At 41.2% G+C, this 18,785-nt stretch overlaps 1 protein-coding gene across 1 annotated transcript; it reads right to left on the reverse strand.

Moving 5' to 3' along the window:
* Nucleotides 1-792: 792 nt before the first annotated feature.
* On the reverse strand, nt 793-15,870 carry jcadb (junctional cadherin 5 associated b). The gene is made up of 4 exons (XM_085439271.1): nt 15,736-15,870; nt 8,876-9,308; nt 2,920-6,809; nt 793-2,706 (listed from the first exon to the last, which is right to left on the reverse strand). Exons 2-4 carry the CDS (start codon nt 9,199-9,201, stop codon nt 2,696-2,698), a joined length of 4,227 nt encoding a protein of 1,408 aa, XP_085295397.1. The 5' UTR covers nt 9,202-9,308; nt 15,736-15,870; the 3' UTR covers nt 793-2,695.
* Between the last annotated feature and the right edge of the window lie 2,915 nt (nt 15,871-18,785).

Here is an 18,785-nt window from a genome sequence, read left to right on the forward strand (position 1 = left end):
TCTTCAGAATGAATTGAAAATGAGATGTGTTAGTAATTATGGGCGTGCCAGCTTGTCCTCCCTGTGATGCTGACTATGAGCTTGTCTTGAAGCACTGACCCTCCTCTCGTACTTATAATAAATTATGCTTTTTGTATTGTTTGAAGTTCACAGTTTTGGACTCAATGTTCCTACAGATAAACAGCATGAAGAGCAGAAACTATCCGCAATGCTACTGTACCTCTCCAGCCAGAGGGATGGCAGAACAGTAAGTTGTTGGTACAAACCTAAGGTATGAAACAGTGCTTAGTACGTTAATATTTGGCATTTCCTGGAGTGTAATGTAATGCACACATCATAAGGCGACATGATTATTTCGGATTTACATGAAATGTTTGAAATACCAAGACAAAGGTCTGAGTTGATAAAAATGCTACAACTGCAAAATGCTACATAACAGTAAGTTGATGGTTAAACAGTGATGGATTCCTACAGATCTCTTAAATATGTTACACCAGTGAAACAGTCCTTTTATGAAAACAAAGAAAACCCACGTACCTGCAAACTTGTTTTAATCCAAAAGGCAATTTTTTCAATCATCGTTTAGCTTTAGACTCATAATTTAAAATTTATTTTAAAGAAACATTATGCAGATATGTGGTTTTTAGCCTAAAATTGCATCCTACATTGCATCTTTTAGTGCAATAAGCGTTAGTGACAGCACAACAATTTACACAAAATGAACACGCCGTGAGATGAAAGAAACGGAGGAAGAAAGGAGGCGGTTAGAAGGAAGAGGAAACGAAGGAAGGGTGGGAGGAAGGAAGGAAAAGAAAAAAATTCCCAATTTTATTTCTAAACATGTTTTTTTTTTGTGGAACCAACAACAGAACGATACATGATTCAAACTGGAAGACATACAAAGACAGAAATAAGACACAGGCCATGTCTGACCACCAACGTACAGCTGAGATGGATTGATGTGTCAAATATCACAAGGAGCGTCCAACACTGACTCTGTTAGCATGTGAAAGAGCACTATCAAACAGGAAATCATGGCACAATCAGAAAGTTTCCATCAGGTTTAACTCCTGCAGTGATGAACCCTTTTGCTCACTCAAACCAAAATCGTGTGATCAAGGCACACCACAGGGCCATCCCTCCTTATACCGCTCTGTTAAGATTTTAAAGCACTAGAAAATTATGTATACTCTCAATATGATACTATACACTTGTATGATACTTTCAGCTTGTTATAGGTGTGGAGAAATAAAATGTCATGGTTAAATACAAAATTTCTCTTAAAATATTTAAAATATACTTTATTTTGTACATTATGCAAACTGATTAACAATTTGATGATAACAAAAATAAATATTCCGTGAAATGTCGCCTCTTTGCGAAACAGATGTATGAACATAGATATATAAATAGATATATCTATATCTATATATATATCATGAAGTAAAGCACCCACCCCCTGTTAAGCGCCCCTATACCCTGACACGAATCCATTTCCCTGTAATATGATCTCAATGACACGTTCACACTTAAGACTCCTGACAATGGTTCCTACAGGTAGCTCCACTACACCACTGACCTGTTTTTACAATATTGCTCTACATATCTTTTTTTTTCTTGTTGTTGTTCTAAATTCCTATATCGATCTTTAATGTTTATCAAGGTTGCTTAAACCATCATTTAAACTCAATCTGTGCCCTTATTGCTTCCTGAAATTACCTGGAAATGGGAGCTATAGATTGAACTTGATCAGGGGACTAATCAGAGACTTCACCTTATCCAACCAGGAATCGCACATCTAGTTAAGAAAGGCAACTCTCCCCCTCTAAAGTAGGGCCAACGTTATCTTATAGTTTACTGATCTGTCATGCCATGTGGTATAGAGTCACTCTTCACTGAAGAGCTATGGTTGCAGAGTTATGGTTGCAGTGTGTACAAAAGCAATGAGAAAGGGCACAATGTCATTCAGTTGTTTTTTGTTTTTTTTAAAAAGAAAGGCTGATTTATCTCATCTGAAAATCAAAACAGTTCTTTAGCCAAAGACAGTGATGTCCAGTTCTAAAACAGCTGTCGCCTTACCACAATCAAATACGCAGGTTATTTTGGTGTAGTTTAAATGCAACAGAACATGTTTGTGACAATAAACCCCTCTATGTCTACATTAGGTTAAACATAAACACTTACATTCATAATCCTCAACAACTCGCCCGTAAACAAACAGAAACGTTCAGGTATGCGAAAAATGTTTTCGCTGCGGACATTTTCAGAAATTCTAGTATGCACGACAGAATTGCATAATGTCTGCCAATGAGAAAAGCATAGGGAGGATAGAATAGAAAGGACAAGCCGCTACAAGACTAACTAGTAGAAACCCTATAAGAGGATGGGGTTGGGGATGGAGGACGGATGGGGTAGTGGGTAGTCAGTTTGGGAAGGCTGGGGTGGGATTCTGGGTGGAAGTTGCCCCACAAGTTAAAGAGGCACCTCCCTTTGGCAGTGGAACAGCACTCTTAGTAGTCAACGCAGCGCCGAGGGTGAGGGTGTACACAATGCTCTTGTCGGACAAGAAGGCAATTTCAGTGTCAAGATGAGATGAAGGCATTCTAGTAGGCAGCCAGGTCACAGTGTTGGAGCTAAAAACCTCAGATGGAGATGGTGGACGCAGTCTTTCTACACTGTCTCCCCTCGGCTGGGATCATTGGGGTTCTGGGACATGAGGAAGAAAGATATTTATTCACAAAGGAGTATTTTTTTAGCAAAAATCCATTATCTTATGAATCAAAATTGTCTAATTGGGCAAAGGTTTTCAAGCTCCAAAATCAGGAAAAATGACAAAACCGCATAAAAAAAAAAGTAAACTCTCTTATCATCTTTACATCCACCAGGCTTCACTTCTATGCCATTATAGGCAATAATTACCTGAGAGAGGTGACTCCTGTTCATCTTGCAACACTGTCTCGGGGCTCTCCTGTGAGTTGGTGACCTCTTGCTCGTTGTCTTTGTCCATATGAGGAGCAGGGTCGAACTCCTCTGCTTGTTCTTCCTTGCCCTCCCCTTCTGCCTCTGTCTCCCCTTCCCCAGAGTCAGTACTCCTGATGCTTAAGCGCCTCACACGATACATAACATCCACATCTCTCATCCGGGCGAGTCGCTCAACTGCCACCCGACCTGGAGAAATAGCCAGTTTGTTCTGCAATGCTTCAATTCGCTGTGAGGGGCCCTTGCTCCTCCGCTCACCCTCCAAGCTAAGAGATAGTCTGCGGTCTAGGTTCGGGGGAACGGAAAGTGGCAGTCTATCAGGCGGAAACTCAGGTAACCCAGGGAGGTCTCGCCCTAGATGAGTCCGTAGACCAAGTCTATGCTCTGGGAGAGCAAATGGCTTCTTCTCTTGCTCCTGCTTGTCAACTGGCGTTGCATTGTCTTGTTCCTCAGTTTTCACTTCAGCTGTCTGTTTGCCTGCACTGCCTTCAGGTGTTTCTCCTGCAGTGGCTTCTTTATCTTCTGATTTTTCTTCCTCAGTTGCTGTTTCATTAACACTCTGTTCCTCTGTGACTTGGGGGTCTGTAGGCTGATCAGCTGCTAATACTGTGGCTGCAGAGGAGAGATCCTCTGTGGCTCCATCCACTGGTATGCTCTCAGCAGGATTAACTATGCATAAATTGTCCAAGTTTTCTGCCTGAGCATTGTCTGTTTTTTCACCCTCTCCCACATTCTCCTGTGTCAGTGAATGCTGCTCTGTTTTTTCAGCACACACTTCAGACCCTGACTGATTTGAACATGATGCATTTGGCTCCTCTATTTTTGTATCTTCTGATGGACTTTCTAATGCAGTGCATTGTGGCGGACTGCCATTTTGATTGGCCGAGCTGTCTGAGCTGTTCTCCTCGTGAAGTGGAGGCAATGGACCCTGTCTCATCTGATTCTCAAGCTCTCGTTTACAAATAGGACACTCCTCCTCTGATTCAGCACTGAGATCTTGAAGAGTCTCTGTGTCATTAGGTCTGGAATGGCCTGCGGATGCTTTACTGGCATCCGATGGGTCTCTAGACTGACGCAAAGTCTGGCATATGTCTTCATAATCTGGAGGACTAGTGAGTGTAGAGGCATCCTGCATGGGCTGTCTGTCTGCCCATGGCACCTCAGCTGCTGTGGTGTGCGTTGTTGGACTAAAGTCACAAAGAGGTGTTTCGATAGGTTCATCTGGCAGGTCTAATTTTACTGTCCTGCCATCGTTGCTCCTTCTGCGTGAAAGATGCGCAACAACCCTGTATTCTCTGAAGCCCGTCTCCCGAGGTGGCACCGGGAGCTCCTCCCTAAGCTGCTTGCTGAAGGTTACCGACTTTGTTGCAGGCCTGGAGAAGGCGCTCTTCACTTCCCTGTATTCTGGGTCAACAGACCAGCTTACTGCACTGCGCCTAAGGCTGCTGGGCTTGTTGAGAGGTTCTGATGTCAGTCGGATTTTGATACGCTCAGGGATCTGGACGGAACCGTTTGGGACTTTATTGCTGGCAGTACCTAGCTCCAAGATGTCTTTGTAGGCCTCGTTAAGGTCCTCAATGCACTTGTCAACACTGGGCTGTTTGCTGCTCTGTTGCTGCTGCTGATCCTGGACTTCTTTTTTAATGGTCTCCAGCTCTTTGACTGCATCCCATGGTCGCTGGGTGGCCGGTTTCAAAAGGAACGGTTCAAATTTCTCCTGTCCTGTGTTTGCTGCTGGTTTGATCTCCTCCACATTTCCTGAGGGTGGTACTGCTGGCTGCTGAGCTGTGCTCTTGTTCAGCTGGTTGGAGAAGGTGGAGGTCAGGGAGAAGGCGCTGTTGCTTGAAAGTTTTAGGCTCTTCACTCCCTTTATGGGAAAACTGAAGGCAGTGCCCACTACTCCGCCGCTATCAGGGGTTACTTCGGTGCCAGGAGGAACAGGGTCTTGTTGTGCTTCCTTGTTTTCAGGGCCAGCTTTTCGGGCCTCTGGGCTAGTTTGTGTCTCCTGGTCTCGATACTGGTTTGCAGGCCAGGATCCTGACAGCTTCAGCTCCTTGTAATGATTTATTTTAGGGGGTCTACAGGGTAGTTTTTTAAACATTTTGCTGCTTGCTCTACTGCTCGTTTTGCTGCTCGCTATGCTACCAGTTAGTGCTTGCAGCTCAGCTTCAGCTGAAGATGTGCTTTGGAGACTTTGGTTTGTTAAATGGCCAGTTTTGTTGCCACTGGGACTGTCAGCTGGGTCTGGCGACTTCTCGTTGTTATTATTCTGATCACGAATTGTCCCAGTGAGCTGCGGAGTAACAGGGACAGACACCAAACAAAAAATTGTTTCACTAAGCCTCTTTTTAAGATTCTTGGTTTTGTCTTTCTCCGGTGGTTCAGGTTGCTCTGCCTTTTTTACTTCTGTCACAGTTTCAGATACACCCTGGTCAGCCGGCTTACATGGAGGTGGCGGTGGTTTACCCAGAATAGATGAAGGTAAAAATGGAGTACGGGTTTGCTCAGAAGCTACACTGTCACTTTTTTTTATTCCCCTGTTGGGCCATCGATTACTGCTGTCACTGTCACCGGGAGCTGTTTTTCGGGTTTCGGTATTGAGAGCTGGCCCCTGTTGGGGAGGAAAGGCACTATCATGTGTAGATTGTCCTAAAATCTTAGCGGACGGAATCTCTTTGTTGATGTTGCGCATCTTGTCTATATCTGTTAGAGAATTTCCGCCAGGCCCTCCTGAGATTTGTTTTGCTCTTGAGTCTTCAGTGGGTAACTGTCGGGCATGACCTGGTTGTTCTTCATGTCCAGAAGAAAGTACCTGTTTTCGATAGGACGCACTACGTTCTCCATAAGGTTCCAGCCAGGAACTACTTGCCTGTCTGTAAAACCACCTTCCGGGATCTGAGCTTGGCATCTGCAAAGCTTCTGCCCTCCATCTTAAGTTTGCCATTTCATTGCGGTTAACTGAAACTGCTCTTGGGGGTAGGGCTCTTCTATAAGATGGGGGTGGGATGTAGCCAGGAGGCTCCATTCCAGTGATGGCAGAGTGTTGTGCGAAATAGTCTTGTCTTAGGTCCCCACCCCTTGGATAATAGATAGGCCTGTCTTTTTGTTTGACACCCTGGTCAATAGCAAGCATTTCTGCGCTACCCCTAGTCTGCTGGTGAATCTCGTATGATGGAGGCTTTAAAGGCCTGCTGAACCTGGGCTTTGGTAAAAGTGCAACATGGCTGCTTGGCCCAATACTCCTACCCCACCGGTCCCGGCCGCCGCCATAGATGTACCTACTGTATGGCCCAGAGAAGACAGTGCTGCTTATCCTCTGTCTATCAGGTAGACTAGGCCTTGATGGAATGAGCTCTCTGCTGTCACGTCCATCAGGTGACAAAACTCTGGGAAGAGACTGAGACTTTGCTTTAGTTCTAGGGTGAAAAAAACCCTCCGGTGTCCTCAGTCGGTAGTAGTGGTCCTGAGCCCACCGTTCCCCATCCCCATCTGACAGCTGCCTTCCCAGGCCCACAGCAGGCCTCCATTCCTCTGTTCCAAGGCTCTGGCACTTCCTCTCCCCAGTCACTCTCAACTGACCAGGTCCTGCATCTGGGTCCCTTAGCCAGGAAATGTCCTCCCATAGCTGCTGCGCTTGCCTCTCTGCCCTGTATTCCTCTGCTGTGATCAGGGCCTGTGGCCTCCACGCTCCAGCAGAGGCCCTCAGCTCCCTGCCATCAGCATAGTCCAGAAGGATGCTGAAGTCCTGACCTCGCCTCCGCCAGTAGGAAACATCCCTATCGTCATGGCTCAGCGGCTCTGAATAAGTCAAACTGGGAACATCGTAGAACCTATAAAAGAAAAAATCTCAGTGTTAATAAAACAATCTAATCTTTTAACAGTGTTTCTTTCATTACAGAGGTTATTAAATGAGTTGCGGCTAAACAGCATCAGAACCATCAGGCTGCGACATACAGACAAAGAAAAAATTATCTAGAATGAAAGGAGTTAATACCTAAAACATATTTCACAATATTGTATTATCTCAGTCTATTTGATAATAGATTAAAACAATTTCATCCACTTGAAATGTGATCACTGGTAAATATTAAAAGAGGCATGCCCATGCCAGTCCCAGACATGTGCTTTTGCTTTGCCAGTATAGGTGTTCCAAACAACCTAATCAAAGAGGGCCAGCACATATGAGCCAGAAATGCTTAAGTCAGCAGCTCCAAAGTCCCCTGAAGACACCACAAAATTGCAATGCTACTGCAATATGATCTGCATATTAAATTGTGCTGACCTTATCTTGGAAACTGGTCATCTGGATGGCAAATACCACTCTTTAAAAAAAAAAATCTGACGCAAAAGAGAAAGTGGCTCTGTCCCTCTCATTATTTTATCACATACTTTAGGAACCATTTTGGCCTACAGTACATATAAAAACCTTTAAACCAAAAATACAATAAACTTTAAACCTGCATTACTGTGTTACACCCAAAGTGAAAGAGTAAACTAGAAAAAGAGCCTTTTTTAATTGTTTCTCATGTAAGTATGCATGAGCAACAATCATCCAACCAAAATCATTTGTATAATTTTAAAAACGCTTGATGAAACTAATATGAAATGGCAACTGTGTGACGAGTTACTGTTGGCAGGTTCACAACAGTGGTTCCAGTACAGTGTGATAAAGCACTGCTGCCTGGAGATAAATTTAGTTCTGGTCCCATAATCACCTCTTGGGTTTGGGATAAGGCCGTAGTGCATGCTTGCGCTGCTAAAACAATTATTTTAGATAAAATATATTACTGAAAATATATATATATATATTTAATGACAACGCATCTAAAAAAAATAGTCTATGTACACTGAGGGATTTTCCATTACACTGAATTTTAGGATTTTTTTAAATTAATTGTCATCAATAAATATTCCCCGGGTCATCACTCACATAAATGCACATTCTTAGACGCCCTGATGACAGCTGATCATAATGAGGGCGGGACTGCAGGCTTAAATGCTTGTTGAAATTCAATTGTAACCATCAGTTCTTTCAGAAAAACATATTAACTACATTTTCCCAGTGTAATTATAAAACTGTTTCATGCAAAGAATCATCTGTATACATATATATATATATATATATATATATATATATATATATATATATATATATATATATACATATATATACATATATATATATATATATATAAATATGTATGCTTGATTATAAATATGTGTAATAGTTTTTAAAACGTAACATCACAAAAAGAAGACTGAATAAACAATTAGCCTCCGTCCAGTATCTGCAGTGCACTAAATCCCTGTTAGTCATTGTACTCATTCATTTAAGCAGCAAAGTCAATGGATCATCCTCAGCAGCATATGCTACTGTATGGCTGAGGGGAGCTGCGCTGTGCACACTTGCCCAGCAACATGCTTACATCACAGAGCACGTGCTGGGCGTGATTCAGTGTGCCAGTGTTTACAGTGGAGTGATTACGCGCCTGTCTTGAGGCATGTTCAGTCCTCCTCAGTTTGCTCTCTGTCTAGTGCTGCTGTTTACATCTGCCTGCCGGGTGGAGGCTGTGTAGATGATTCCAGTGCCTGGGTGGGCTCCACAGAGATGCAAACCATATCTCTGTGCAGGCATGTACACAGCTCAAACGACTGCAAAGGCACCTTTCATAATTCCTCATATCCCAGCATAAGATATGTCAGTAGTGCTGCTGCAGCCACAGTGTTCTGCAGCTCTGGAAGGAAGGGAAGAGGAGGAGAAAAAAACCCTGCGCAGTGCAGACTCAGTTTTGCATGCAATACTGACAGGCCCCAGTGAGAAGTGGGGGGAGGAAAGAGAGGGAAAGGGAAGGTGCAGGGCGTGGGGGATTGCAAAAGAGAGGGAAAAAACACTCACCCACTATCTGTAGCAAGAGAATCACCCAAGGGCTGAGTGTCACCTAGGATACCGATGCCAATTTCTTTTCTCCTTTGGTTCCTATCCCCACTCTCAATGTCTATGCTGGGGTAGCCCTTCACCAGTGCCTGCCTGCTGCCATAGATGCCAGTGATAGATGCCCCCCGGTCTGCCTCATACCCGTTCAGCGTCCCCCGGCCAGCCCTGTTGTCCACAAGTTCACGCTGGCAATCAGCAGGGCGCTTGTCAAAAGGCGTGGCAGACGGAGGGTCGCTCTTCGGCAATTTATATCCGTGCGAAATGAGAAGGTCCTCCACGCTGTACATGGTGGTGTCTCTCTCACTTCTGGGCAGGAGGGCAAAGGTGGGTGTGTTGCCTTATGCGCAGTGCTGCTGGTGGAAGCTGGAGCACGGCTGCTCAGCAGAGGCCATCACTAAAGAGAGGACAAGGGAAGAGGTAGAAGAGGATTATTTCTGCATGCAACTATATCTGAGAGGAGCCACTTTCGTAAGAAAGAAAAAGGGTGGCATTCCTTGTCAAAATGTGTTTAAACTACTTCAGCACATGCTATATTGACATCTCCACAAGTCTTTTCTTAAAATTAAACACTAACATGAGCTAAACATGAATTTTTCTCCCAGACATGATCCTGCTTCTGTCGGCAACCCCGGATGTACAGCCACAGTTTTAAAGGTGAATTTAAAGCTCACTATCTGAACACTGAAAAAGTCTATAAACCAGAAAGTGTGTGTTATGAGCCACACCCCTTGTTCTTTCCAATGACATTTTATCAACTTTCCCAAAGTGCCTGAAACCATTATCTAATGTAACAATTGCCAAATTGAGAATTGTTCTCATCCTATTAAACCACTGTTTACATAATGATTTCTCTACCCTTTGTCAGACAGCAGTGCAGTGGAAAATTTGATAACCGCAAAGCAAGCAGGTTTTAGGTGGAATATTCGTCATCAGTCATGACAAGCACTTATTGTTCTCCAGAGACTCAGAGCAAGCAGTTATCTTAAAAGAAACTGCAACATATTCTTATATATTAAGTTATAAGAGATTAAATACCTCACCGTACAATCAGTCAGTTTCAAATATGCTTAAGTAATCACTACCAGTGTTGTTGCATCATATATCTGCCTTCTTGCTAACTTATTAGTGCTGCACACCACTCCCATATGCCATCAGAAAAAGGAAAATACTGGGTATTATATACCCAGTATAAAATAATCTACACAATATATACTTTCAGCAATTTCCTAATGTTGTAAACCTGCTCAACATTTGGCAATAAAACCCTTTCTGATTCTGATTCTGATTCTGATTCTTTCCCGCATGCCTGTGCTGTGTGTGAGCACACACAGTGTGAAGGTTGCCAGATTTCTTACATCCTAATGGCATCAGAAAAAAATTTGATGCATTAATGGCATTTGATTAAATTGATTTAGGTCTTGACTCTTAAACTATAGTTCAAAGATGAAGTCTGAGTTGCAGCGTCAACAATAAAAAATTATGTGAACTTTAAATAAAAATGTGAACGTTAAAAAAAATTAAAAAAATTTTTTTTAAATACTAACAGTATTTTAATGTTTTAACTTTTACTGCTCTGATTCCAGTCGCTTATTATCATGTATGTTCTTTAATTTCTCTTAGATTTCTCTTCCCTAGAAAAAGGCCCCAATGGTCACATCATATTGTCTTTTTTTCATATATATTCTCTCACAAAGACATTGCTGGCTTAAAAATCAACCAAGCCCCAAACTTTCTAGATCACCATGCAAAGGTATAGCCATCGTCACAAATCAGCAAAAAAAGCAAAAAAAACATTTCTCGGTTTTCCAAAACTCTCTCATAATGTTGTGGTGGTTAATTAATTTCTATAAAGCAGAATACTTTGATGAGTTTTATAAAGCATAAAAAGGCGATTATTTTCATTAACAAGTTAAATGATGATTACCGTCTAAGTAAATCAACAATTTACGAGTGTGGAAAATGTCAGAAAATGGCCAGAAATGCCGATTAGGCTCAAGCCTGGTGTCATAGTATAGAGTATGAATAACCCATGATATTCTGAGTAATGATGAGTATGACATTTAAATGATTTAGACGCTATTTTTCACATGGCGTGTTTAGATTATCACACACTAAATCACAAAGGTGAGTCTTCGACTTACTTGTTCTGTTAGAAAAATCGAGACAAATAAAAAAAGAGAAAAAAAAGCAGAAACTGGGGAGTTTAGTCCTAAAAATGTCTTAAAAACTTATTCTAACATGACAGTACTTCAGTACAAAACCAGTTATTTATTTTTAGCTCAAAACAAACAGCAACAAGTAGGAAATAAATAAGACTGCTTTTGTATTGGTGCTCGAATGTAATGTAAATTTCACTGTCTGTTAGTTTGTTCATTTGTTTGTGTGTACATGTGAATGCACAACCACACCTGCCTGTCTGATATATTAATTAGTGGTTGTAACAGTCTGTCCTGTATGGAAGCTTGTTTCTGCCTCTAAAAAAAAAACAAAAAACAAGTATCCATAACTCGAAATTTCGAGTTATTTTCTTGAAATTTTGACTTATTAACTCGAAATTTCAAGAAACGTAACTCCAAATTTGGAGAAACAAATTTCGAGTTACTTTTCTTAGAGTTTCTTAGAGTTAGCTCTGCCAATCAGTAATCTACGTGAATGATGTCACTTTCTTGTTACCCGGAAGCACATGGCGCAGAGTAACACACACTCAAAACCGGATCGCAACAAATTGGCGCTTTCGCAAGTACGTTTGCTGATAGTAACGCCATGTGATTCAGCTAATAACACAAGGATTTCATCATTTTTGAAGCCACGCTGAAAATACTCAGCAATTTGTGCATTCATGACTGAATGTAATAATGGTAGCTTAGCTGTAGCATTTGTACCTGAGGGCGTCAGCTTCCGGGTAACAAGGAAATGACGTCATTCACGTAGATTACTGATTGGCAGCGCTAATTCGAAATTTCGAGTTACTTTTGTCAAAATTTTGAGTTAATAAGTCAAAATTTTGAGTTAATAAGTCGAAATTTTGAGAAAATAATTTCGAGTTATGAATCCTTTTTTTTTTGTGGCAGAAACGGGCTTCCATAGTCCTGCCTGCAGATGACAACGGATGGCTTATAAAACATTAACAGAGTGATCAAAGGCTTTGCACACAGTAGCATTTTGGCAAATCATAGACTTGAATAGTGGCTCACTTTCCATTATGAAGGTGTCACTTAAAGGACAAGTGTGCTGTTGGATCAAAGATGTTGGTGTTAAAATATACTTATATACACAGCTCATCTAGGAATTGATCATAGCCAAACACATTTACTTATCTCTGTGCTGGAAACTGCTGAATTGCAGCTCCATTAATGTTTATATTAACATAGATTAAGGGTGGAGGTCATGTGACAAAGTAAAAAACAAAAGAATTAATCTAAATCAAAGATGTGCAGACAGAGTAACATCTGACCGATAATAGTTTGCAAGGCACAAACACTGCATTTACAGGGTCTCCATGGACGTTATCAGAAAATTGTGCAGTGTGCGAGAGAAAAATGCACTTTTTTATAACTTTTAATAAAACTATATTATTTTCATCATATATAAGATGAAAATAAGCTTCTTTATATTAGTGATGCATCTTGACTCATCTCAGAAAACGGACAATTGCTGCTTTTCTTCTATCCAAAACATTATGACTATGTCATAAAAGGCCATCACATATCTTTTAATCTTACAATCCGAGATTTTTTTCTTTCTTGTTTTTTGGAAGCAACTCAGTATTCTCAATAAATATTAGAGCTCAGTCAACAAAGGCTTTTTAAGACCAATACTGGCACCAATATTTTTTGCAATTAAAAAATTGTATATTCCAATCAGCTGATACATTTTTTTCTTTCTGCAGACACACAAAACCTACAGAGATTTCCCTAATATTTCTTATTTGAAGTTGTTTATTCACTTGTTTACACTTTGCTTGGGTCAGCTGGCTGTTGTGTTTTTGGTGTTTGAAATATTTTTTGCCACAGGGAAGCTTTAGAGTGCCCTCTGCTGAACAACCCTTTTAACATGGTTGAAGGTAGCTTCACTCATCTCCTCTTTACTTTTTAAATTTAAATTTATTGGCTGATATTGATAAATCATGAAATATCTAATATCAGCTGATAATCAATTTAAGTCCACATATAAACACTACAGCTTTGTACAGGTTTTGTTTTTTTGTTTTTTGTTTTTTACATCAAAGGGTGTTAAAGACAGCTTAAGAGAGAAAATTGTATCATTATATTATTTCATTCTCAAGGAATCAGTTTGAAATCCATCTGGGAAGCTAAAGCTTGCAAATCTCTGCCTTTTTTCATTAAAATTATTTAATTCATTCTAAATATACTTGATTGATATATCAGCTTAATGGTTTTGGTTTGCTGACAAGTAAGATGGCATTTAACAAGGTCAGCTTGATGTATTATCTGTTGTGTAACATTCATTTTATATTAAATATTACAAAATAGCGTCAGTGACAGCTAAAAGTAAGTTTCATTTATTACAACAAAATCTTGTTTACAATGCCAAATTGTTTTTTTGTTTTTTAAAATTGTGTCAATATCAGCCCTGTATTTATTCTATTACTTTTTCGTTCATTAATTTAAATGATAAAATAATTTATTTAGCTCCAAACTGGACTATGGTTACATAAATAAGCACGCTCTAACAATATTTTGAATTGTAATTACTTTATTAGTGCAATGTTACTGTAGGACACCCAGCACGCATTCCATAAAGAATCACTGCATTCAAATCATTTGGAAAATTCTTCTTTTCCTCTTTTTTCCTCTTGACCTTAATGTGACCTTAACATTTTCCCTCCATAACTTTGTCCACTTTGCAGTTAGGAGTTACCCCTGGTGTGTGAGCTTATTTTATACTGTACTATTCAGTGTAATGCTTCATATCAGCCCAAATCCTGCGGGATAATTAATGCTGTCCAGATGCAAAGAGCCCAGCAGGAAATCCCCACTTTAAAACCACACTGTATGGGACCATATTTTCAAGGACAACAGGAGTGAAAATTGATTAGCCAATTTATTAATGTCATTGAAACTTCACTGACTAAACAAGGCTAAACAGAGCCCAAAATAACATTCAAAATCAGCATGCTGAAATATATTCTGATGTAAAAGTCCTCCAACTATTACTGGCTCTTCAAGTGGAGCGAATAGGTAGTGTGGTTAATGCAGCAAAAATCAACTCGAGAGCTTCTTGAATCAGCCAAATCCAGATCCGTGAGGACGGGCTGATATAGAAAAGTAGCTTCCTTTAACACAGAGTTTTATCAGAGAGAACCAGAGCGAGCTAGACACATGGTGGCTCTTTTTTGACAAGGTCACAGCTCCAAATGATTGCAGTGGAAATATGGCACGAGACTTTTTTTTGCATAGCAACAACAAAACTATGATTAATAATCACAACAAAGATATATTTTTTAACATAAACATCACTGATACACCAATGGGTATGAAAGGTTTGTGCCAGGAAGATGAAAAAGTAAGGTCAGCTAATGTAAAAGTTGCTGCTGAGGGTCATTCGTTAGCTGATAACGAGAGAAGTCCTTTTTCTGCTTTTGGAAACATTGAACAATTTTTATGTGAGGACTGTCTGTTGATAACTTCACTGTCTGAAAAACACAACTTTAACTTGGAGGCTGGTGCATGAATTCACTTCTAACTTAATAAATCCAATCTCACTGACCACCCTCCCACCTAAAAATCCTCCAGGAACACCCCTCCACCCGCCACCACCACCCCTCGGTGTGCAGCCAGGCCTGGAAGACTGCATGCACAGGTAGTGGTTACTGTAACGCATCAGCACTAGCAGGCAGCACCACCCTAACTGCTAAGGGAGTGTACCTACATCTTACCTAGTGACAGGGAAAACACAGCGCCACAGATCAGCCTAATCATTAAAAAAAACTGCTTAGCCTATGCAAACTCATTCAAAACACAAGTTCAGCACGTTTGCAATTAAGAGCACCCTGTGATAACTATGTCCATCAGATTCTCCGGGGAAAAAAACATCTCCCTCACCATCATTCTCCCTGGATAACTCACTGTATGAATGAATCATGATTAAAATAGAGCCGTTTTATCATAACACACAGTTATCAATAAAATATCAAGGTTGTGATAGATAGACGGATGCATTGTGCATTATGCATACAGCATGACCTATTATAGCCCTGCTATAGCCTACTGCAGCGTTATATGGCACAGCCTACATAAAATTGACTGCTATGAAATGATTTTTCAAATCAGCTCCCAGTAGGCTACCTGCTTCACCCAGTGCCGCAAGTCCAGCGCCTTCCAGAGAGAGGAAGGGGAGGGGGGGGTAAAAATCCTCCACCTGCACGCACCTTGAGTTGAATATATAGTCAGCGGTCATGTTTTGACGAAAGCCGCTTGGCCAAATTATAACCCCATTGCAAAAAATTCCCCGAGAAATGCACGCAGTAAAGCAGGGAGCGCACATCCCCGCCTCGCTGCCAGCACCAGCGGCGGCTCGGCGCTGTTCTGTCGAAGGGCGAACATTTTGAGGTGTGTGCAAGTTGACGCGCGGTTAACGAGGAGGTTTTGCAGATGCGAGTGTTTACCAAGACCCGCTGCCCTGCGCTACCACGAAGGCTACGTGAGCCACACACACAAAAAATAGAAAAAGAAAAAAAAAGGATAAGCAACCCCTCCCTAGAAATCTACCAGTGTCGGCAAAGCGGGAACCAGCGTGCTGCAAGGATGCCATAACACTGCAAAAACAGAATAAGGGCGTAGCAACAGAGAGACGCATACCTGGGAAGATGCTTGGCGCCGCCGTTGCAGTTCCCCTGCGCCCAGCTTCAGCTGCTGAGACTGAGAGCACTGCACAGAGCCTGAGCCGAGCATGCCTATTGGTAGGCAGAGACGCGCTGGTTGCTGGCTGCCTGGACTGGGCTCTCCTCACTACAGCTGAGGTGGGGTGGGCTCCTCACATGCAGGGAGCTAGAGAAAAGGGATGTCAGAATGGTTTCTTCCAAACTGTTTCTCCTAACTTTCCTTTTTTTTTTTCATAGCAACACTCTTTTTTTTTTTTCATTCAGTGCTGCTTATAGGCTTGAATGATAAGTACAGACTTAAGGAGTGTGAGGTCTGTCTCCCACTGCCACAAGTGTTTAATGCACTAAATGTTGAAGGAGCCACACCTTTTATGTTTCTGCAGGAAAGGTCAGACACTGCTTGTGCTGAAGTTTGCTGCATTGCTAAACCGATTTGCAATTACCGCTCTATCTTTCCCAGTTTTCCCATATTTTGTTTGTATTGATACCCATGCGTCCCTTTGCCATTAAGTTTTAGATGTGCAGTATGGCAGCGAGCAGTACCGCACCCTTGGTGATGTTGATGACTCGTCACTGTGTGTGTGTCCCCCTCCCATCCAATGCCAAGACAGCTTGGCTAATTAAATGTGCTGGGCTCAGGCCTTCCTGTGCCAACTGTGGCATGCTGCACTCTGAGGGATCCCTCATTCGGAGGAGTGATGGGACATCGTGCCGTCCCAGAGATCCACTCACTGATGAGGAAGTGTTGTAACCTGCTCAAAGCCATTCACAGTTTTGTTTGTACTCATTTACAGGAGCAGAACCAGCACTGGTTGCCCAGTGGTTCCCAGTTACTGAGCACTGGAACACATGAAATGTACTATATACAAAATTTATAATTGCTGGACACTACACTAGAGCACCAGCACCTCAAAAACCAAAACAGCAAAGCTTTAGCAGTACATCATCGTGTCACGTCTGTGACAATATACTGACATTGTAGCATTGATGGGCTCACCCTTGTGGTCTGTCGTAACACTGGTGATATTTTTATAACTCAATGGAACTGTACAAATAGTGTCCTTTCAATAAAAGGTGTAAGATGTAACCCTTGGGTACAGGGATAGTCAATAACTTTTTAAAATATTGTTTTATTATTATTCGTTCGTACATTTTGGAGACGGAGTTGCATTTGTATTGCACTTTTCTAGCCATACTGACCAGTCAAAGCTTCATCTGTCTCACATCTGCATGTATTGGATAATTTCTAATCGCCACTTAACCTAAAATATGAGTCTTTACGCTGTGGGAGAAAACCACACCCCAGTGGCAAGCAACAGTTTTAACCTCTGCACCAGCCTGCCTATGACATACAAGAAAGACTCAGAATGAGACTTTTCCAAATGTATTGAATGTGTTTTCTTTAACTGAAATAAACAGTTAATAACTAAGAGTACAATTAATATTTGACCTAATTTCTGAGCACAGTCAGTATATTGATATTGTACATTAAAGTCTACAATAAACTGTCTACAAATTGCATTAATCACATTCAGAGCATTGCATGTGCTGGCCCCTGCTTAAATATTATAGCAGTCGGCCTTGTTGATTCACCTTTGAAGTGTTTCATGCACTTATTTTAAATCGAGCACACAGATTGGAGATTTTAGCACCTCTGGTTTTTGTGTTTTAGCCCATCGGGTTGACTGGACGTGTGCCGTGCACGTTTGTTTGCATTTAAGCAGGCATGTAAGAATAAATGCTTGTGTGTGTGTGTGTGTGTGTGTGTGCACTAGATGTGTGTATTTTATCCAGATTGTGAAACCCTTTGTAACTGTATGTTTTAAATTTTATTTTTTTGTACTATTTCTGTCTGAGTGTTGCAGCTTCATCTCTGAAAAACCGCACTAATTTTGACTGCTCTTATTTTTGTTTTGGCTTCACGGGGTGTCACTCTTTAGTTGTTTTCTCTCATGAACCTCACACAAAATTTGGCAAATCCAATTTGAATACCTGGAGATTGTCATTGTGAAACACTTTCTCACCAGTGGAAATACTCCAGTTTGGTTTATGAGATGGGTAGATTATACAGGACACACTAAACATAGCATTCTACTATTTTTGTCACATGAGATAAATCAGACACTGTAAAAGTGACCATGCAAATGGTATATGGACATAGATCTAAATTGGATATTTGCGATCCGCCCCGTGAATGTTTGATAATGTCTGCAAACTTTCAGAGCTGCAGTGCAGCGAAAATAAAATTGATTTATTCACTTCATGGATGTGAGGAGTGCCGGCATGAAGTGAAATTCCTTTCTTGTCCGACAAAAGCATTGTGTACATCCTCACCCTCAGGGTTGCATGGACTAGTAAGAGTGCTGCTCCACTGCCAAAGGGAGGTGCCGCTTAAACTTCCACCCAGAATCCCTCCCCAGCCTTCCCAAACTGACTATCCACTACCCCATCGGTCCTCCATGCCCAGCCCCATCCTCTTATAAGATTTCTACTAGTTAGTCTTCTTGTAGCGACTTGTGCTTTCTATTCTATCCTGCCTATGCAGAGTAAGGTCCATTTAATGTTCCATCCATCTAAATTGGACATTTGCGTTCTTACATATAGCTCTGCGCCGTGAATGTCTGATAATGTCTGCAAACTTTCAGAGCTGCAGTGCAGTGAAAATAAAATTGATTTATTCACATCATGAATGTGAGGAGTGCCGGCAGTCTCAAGAGAAGGCGCTGCCATGCACTTTCATGGTAAACACATGATACATTGGTACACTAAAACCTAAAACATGCAACACTAAAGCTTAGATTACAACAAATACAGAATGGGTGTGTAATCTCTATTAACGCCATGTCTTCACATAGCAAATGATTGTTTTCTGCTATATTTATGTACAACATGTTGATATATAATTTAAAGATGGATTCATAACTAATTTGCTATTATAAAATTTAGTCTACATCTGTGAGATGAAATATAAAACATTCACACACAAAAAACCCTGAAAATTCAACTATTTATTGACAATTCCTACCA

Source organism: Copadichromis virginalis, linkage group LG18 (genome assembly GCF_057382275.1).
Source record: "Copadichromis virginalis isolate Kocher_CV1m ecotype Utaka linkage group LG18, C_Virginalis_male_GT1.1, whole genome shotgun sequence".
Classification (NCBI taxonomy): Eukaryota; Metazoa; Chordata; class Actinopteri; order Cichliformes; family Cichlidae; genus Copadichromis; species Copadichromis virginalis.

Excerpts from the sequence above, each read along its gene's own strand:
- jcadb (XM_085439271.1), bottom strand. The coding sequence starts at position 9,201 with ATGTACAGCGTGGAGGACCTTCTCATTTCGCACGGATATAAATTGCCG. Across the intron at positions 6,810-8,875 it reads TCTCTTGCTACAGATAGTGG|GTTCTACGATGTTCCCAGTT; the intron begins GTGAGTGTTTTT and ends TTTCTTTTATAG.